Source organism: Pteropus vampyrus, unplaced genomic scaffold (genome assembly GCF_000151845.1).
Source record: "Pteropus vampyrus isolate Shadow unplaced genomic scaffold, Pvam_2.0 Scaffold93, whole genome shotgun sequence".
Lineage (NCBI taxonomy): Eukaryota > Metazoa > Chordata > Mammalia > Chiroptera > Pteropodidae > Pteropus > Pteropus vampyrus.
In genome coordinates this window covers 641,881-647,837 of record NW_011888874.1, presented here as the reverse complement: position 1 = coordinate 647,837, position 5,957 = coordinate 641,881, and the positions used below count along the sequence as shown (strand labels likewise).

General features: G+C 44.1%; 1 protein-coding gene across 1 annotated transcript in view; it reads right to left on the bottom strand.

Moving 5' to 3' along the window:
- The window catches only part of DNER (delta/notch like EGF repeat containing), a 177,785-nt gene that overhangs the window by 32,525 nt on the left and 139,303 nt on the right, over positions 1-5,957 (bottom strand). Inside the window, exon 10 of the mRNA XM_023532936.1 lies at positions 5,183-5,305. Within this exon, the coding sequence (XP_023388704.1) occupies positions 5,183-5,305 (123 nt within the window). The remainder of the gene's footprint in view (positions 1-5,182; positions 5,306-5,957) is intronic.

Genomic DNA, 5,957 nt, shown 5'->3' with positions numbered 1-5,957 from the left:
AATTCATTTTTAAAAAATAAAATAAAATTGTGGTAAAACCGTAATAAAATAAAATAAAATAATAAAATAAATCCATTTTACTGGAATGGTGTGGACAAGGTCCAAGTCGAAGAGGGTTAAGAAAAGAATAAAAATGAAGGAAATAGAGGTGTTGTCTACAGCGACCCTAAAGAAATTCGGTAGAAAAAGAAAGAAGGAAGAACGAGGGACACGCTCTCAATGGAAGAGGACTCAAAGTCAGAGTTGTGTTTTTTTTTAATTCATACAGAATTTATTTAGAAATGGAGGAATATTTTTTTTTTCCGGTTAACAACCCAAATTTTCCAACAACAATTAAATCAAAAAAAAAATTCCCTTCCCATTCGTAACAATTTCTCTTTGAGTCGTACGTTATTATTATAGACAATGGTTTCGGGGCCATTATTCGCTGTTGGTCGGCTGTCCATTCTCGCACCTGTACCGTGCGAATGTTATAAATGGAACACTATCACGGGTTTTAACATCTGGCAGACGTTCCCCCTCCTTGCTTTCCTTTTTCAAAATGTTCTTAGCTCTACTTGCCTGACTCCCTATTATACTCATTCTTTTTAGGAAGCTATATTCATTTATCGACCTTTTTAAACACAAAACAGTAAAAATCACCACTTAGAAAACACATACGTAAAATAAGAAGTTAAACCCTTTCCCCAGCACACCATCTATCCGAGTTCTAAATCCAGAGGTGAGTGCTAGTTAGGGATTGATGCCCGCCCATCTGATAGTCCCCCACGGTTATACGGACATCCTATACGTAAATATATTTGGGGAGAACCACTTCCAAAGAGAGAGAGAATGCCCATTCTTCAAGGAGAGAAGGGCACAAGACCTTGCGACCTCTCCCCTCCCCCGCCCCACTCTTCCTCTGGGTTGAAGAGCATGATTTAGCCCTCTCTGCCCCTCTTAATTTCTTCTGGACCACCGCCACCCCACCCCCCTTCCCTAACACTCTTAGCTGAGAAGTGTATTATTTTATTGCTGCTTTGCTAGGGTTTACCTTCTTGTTTTCAGCAGCCTTAATCTAAACCTAAACTTAAATGTCTCTCTGAGTATACCCAGATTAAATACTCACTTTGTCCTCCCACTGGGATGAGATCTTTAACAAACTTGTATGTCTTCCAGTCCTTTCTACCCCAACCCCTCCGACTCATAGATTTCATTAAAATGATATAAAATGTCAGTGTGGTCATTTAAATTTTTCCTTAATAAGAGGTATGTCGAACGCACCCTAGAGTGACCGCCCCCCTCCCCACTGAGTTACACCCTTGTGCAATTCCCTCCCCTTGAGCGTGAGTTTCTAACCAATGGCACATGGCTAAAGTTAAGAGATTTTGACAGTGCAGCTAAGATCCCTAATTAGCTGACTCTGAGTTAATCTTAGGTGGGCCTGACCTATCAGGTGAGGCCTTAAGCAGATGCAGGCTTCTCCTAAAGTCAGACACATGAACGTCAGAGGCTCTCTCTCACAACTGCTGACTTTCGAGAAGCAGGCTGTCCCCAATCCTACAGTCACAAGGAAATGAATTCTGCCAACAGTGTTAGGGGACATGGAAGTGGATCCTTCCCCATTCGAGCCTCATATGACAAATCGGCCCAGTCAACATCTCAATTCCAGTGTGACCTTGAGCGAGGAGTCCATTAAGCCAGGCTGGGACCAACGAACCTGCTAGGCAATAAAGGGTGTTGTTTTAAGCCGCTGACTTGTAGTAATCCATTAAGCAGCAATACTAATTAATTCAAAGACACACTTATTATTTCAAGAGACTTTTCTTCACCATTAAACCACTCACAATCATATCAATACCAGTTATTGGGGTTTATTCCTACATTTAAAGAAGCCTGCTCAGACGGTCTGCCTCCTGTTCTCTATCTTCCCCTATCTGGCTTTGTTCTGATTTGGTTTCAATTTAGTGAGAATATTTTTTGAAAATAACTTTCTCAGACGGAATACATGATGCTATAGTTTCTGTACCCTTAAATGTACAAAATGTCTTTCTTTTGCACTCAAATAGCAATGATCCTTTAACTACCAGTCCTTTTCATTGAAAAACCTGAAACATTTCTTTGCTATTATTTAGTTTCATTATAGAGAGAAGCAGTCCCATACTGATTTGATTCCCTGTCTTTTGTATGGAACCTGTTCTCCTGGTGAAGAATCTTATAAAAAAAAATAAATCTCAAATTGTGTATCCTGTCCTTCGTTAATCATCTGGCACCAGGTAAGCCAATTCTATTTGAAAACTTCCATTTTCTTCAGCTCATAGACTTCTCCTTCTAGTAATTAGTGGATTCTGGTTTTATTTCCATGTGTTTTTTCTTCTTCCGGAACATCCATCATTCAGGTGGAAATAGATCTCTTGAATCTTTTCTCCATATTTTCTGTCTTTCGACTCATGGTTTTCCATTTCCTCATACTTTTACTTCGATCGTGAATTAGTCCCTCCTTTTGCTTTGCCAGATCTAAATTAAATTTGGGGTGTGTGTTACTTTTCTTACTTCCTCTCTTGAGTGTTTAGAGTTGTTGGTTGTTGTAATTTTGTTATTATTACCTAGAGATTTTTGTCCCCTCTTTGAGTTGCTAGTACAAGCCTCTGATGCTGGTCAGGCTGGAAGCAGGCAATGCTGGGGGCAGATGACCCCAGAGATTCTCCTCCAACTGACTGCCGAGGCACAGAGTATAGACCTCCAAGTCTGGGGTTCGCAGGGCTCTCCAGGTGTAAACAGGAAACCATTTTTACCAACCACACAAAAAAGAAAGGACCAGTTCAGCCCCGCTGTGCAGTTCTCTTCGAGGACAGCCAGCATCCATGAGATCAGAGCCCTCCGCCTCCCGAGGTGACACGCAGCACTTTCACGGCATATGCTGCCTCTCCATAAGCTGAGGGGTCTTTTGGCCTCAGCTGATCACTGAGTTCTCAGTTCTCCTCAAGAACCCTGTCCTCTAAGCCTGCTGTACGCAAAAGCTCCCAGCACCTGCACCTTTTCATGAGAACCCAAATCCTCAGATGTGTTTGAAATCCCCTCCAGGGTTATCTACCTTCTTGGGTAACCCCAGTAGAGTCAGTAATTGATGGAAGAAGGTCACAGAAAGATAGAAGGGGTAGAATTTAAAGCATATATGGAAGGATTAACCTTGAGCAGAATGAGTTGGACATGATCCACAAATACGGACGAGAATGAGGTTTTAGTGGTTGTGATTGCAGGTACGTTTGTAAGGCAGGGGCTTTCAAAAGGTGGTGCCTCAGCCATCACCTGAGAACTTTCCTGAGAACATCACCTGAGAACTCACCGGAAATTCAAATTCTTGGGCCCCACTCCAGAAGTACTGAATCAGAAACTCTAGGGTTGGGGGCCAGCAGTCAGTTTTAACGAGCTCACCAGCAGACTCTGATATATGCTCAAGTCTGAAAACCACTACTGTAGAATGTACAGAATTAGATAAATTTGAAATGTTTACAAACAGTGACCTCTCTTTTTTGCCAAAAAGATGAAAGTGAAGTATTCTAGGAGTGGATGCGTTAATATGGAATTTGGGAGAAATGGAAACATCTGGGAATACCCATTGAGAAAATGGAACAGAAGGATGAAAAAAGCTGGGATCACGGCCTATGAACTTGCGGAGACACTGCGGTTCATCCCACGTAACTGTCTTTTTCAGTTCTTAGTCATGATAGCGTGAGTAATGCCTCAAAGACGGGAAAGTAAGGGGCATATTCAGAATACAACTCATTCATGATTTTGTCATTTATAAAGATGAAATTTGCTTCAGAAAATTCTACCCGTAAACTAAAGAATTTTTCATTTTTGAAGCACATCCACCACTACGAATTCCGTGACGGAAAAATCTCAGAATCTCAGTAAGCATCCCTGTCCTTACTTTATGCAGACGAGATAAAGACCAGCCACGTTACCTCACCCGGGTTCATCAGGAAGCCAGTGGTTCAGCTGGGATGATACTTACCTGCCCTAATTCACTGCTCTTTTATAGTTCTTTCCAGAATCGAGTGGACATCCTATTTTGCAATGTTCTGATAGACCTCGAATTCAAAAGCCGTGTGGGTGAACCCAACACAGGTGCCCTCGGGAAAGCTGGGGGCGTTGGGCTCTGAATGGGCATCGCACGGCCAAAGAAGCATCGGATCTGCCAAACGTAAAACAAAGTCTCGGCCCAGCTGTAGCCCTTCCACCCAGGGGCTAGACCGAGTTCATCCCCGTGGCCTACAGACCCTTGAGGCTCACCCAAAAGACCACTAAATGAAGGTGGGCCCACCCAAAGAGAAGCGACAGCAGCTGCCAGGCAAGGTCTCCAGGCAGATGGCTGGAATCAAGTCAGCCGTGGTAGGAGAGAGAGGCTAAATGAAACGGTTATAAACAGAGCTCACAAAAGCATTTCGACCATCTAAACCCAGCCCCGAAGCTGTGGCTGAGAGAACTGTGCGCAGCGGCTGATAAACAGCACCAGCTGAGGGCGTCTGGCTAGAATGAAGCCACAGCATCCACCGATCCTGGCCCGAGCCCATTGGGGAGGCAGAGGAAAGGGCTCTGGGGACCTGCTGGCCAGGCTCATGAGGGATGCCAGTGCCTACCACCTCACACGGTGGCCGTGAGGACTTTTAATGCACGTGGGCGGGGCCTTGGGACAGGGTCCCCACGTTATAAACACCCCGTCAGTGTCAGCGGTTTGTCCAGAGTGACTTTGACAAGAACAAACATTTCCCTCCCTACTACATCATTCGACGAGAATGAACTTAGATGCCAGTGCATGAGATTCCACCTGCGTCCTCCACCGAAAAGCACAGCGTCCAGTCTTTGCCCAGCAAGCGCCTCCCGGTACACTTCCCTGTCCCGCCGTTTCCTCTGATCTATGTCTGATGGTCCACTTACTATCACTCTTAGTCCTCGGTGTTCTACACAACAGAGAAGAGAGCGAGTGTACAGGAAGGAAAAGGCAGGAGGGAGGTTTTCTATTTTATCGGGAGGAAACCTGAGACGTGCAAACTGGTCTCCTTGGCCCCATAAATCATCCCACCACCAGCATTTGATTTTTATTCTAGATGATCTCGTGCTCCAATCAGAGATTTATGCATTTAAGCTGAGATGTCATTTAGAGCCAACGCAGGCACAAAAAGGCCAAAGAGCCACTCACCTTTATATTCTGCCAGGCATACACACTCATAGCCGTTGACAAGGTCCCGACAGGTGGCAGCGTTCAGGCACGGAGCAGAGAGACACTCGTTGTATTCCTCCTCACAGTACAGGCCGTGGTAACCTGAGGGACAGAGAGAGAACACGGTGCCACCAAACACATCTCGTTCAAACCCACACCGGACCAGTCTGCCAAGAAGGCGGCTGAGCATTCACTGGGAAGTGTGACATAGACAGACAGGACTTAAGGAGCTGAGTCTCCTGAGAGAGAACTGAAATGTGGGTGTCTAGGAAGGGCAGGAAGAGTCTGTTCTTATCGCCCTCTTTCGTGATCCCAAGTATCGCAGACATTCTCCCACTTATCCACCAGGGGTTCTCCTTATGACGTCGTGTTCAGTGGTAGCGGTGACCAGAGAGGCAGGTCACCGAGTGTGTCTGCTGAGACCACAGGAGGCAGTAATAGCAACAGAACTTATGGCGTGAGACTAGTGGCTCCTCCCAAGGATACCGATTTTCCTCCAATCAATTCGAAAAATGTATCTAACTAAAGAGAAGTTTATTCAAGGGAAAAAGATCAATAATATTTTCTTTGCTTTTCAAGTCAAGGAAAAAAAAAAAAACTCGGCTTAAAAGGGCATAATTGAAATTCCCGAGGAAAGGTAGGCTTATCTTTTTTTGTTTATTTAAAGTTATGATTATCTGCATTATAACACTTTAAGTGCAAAGTTTTTAATTATTAAAAATATAATAATAGCGATAAAGAAAAAGATACTCAA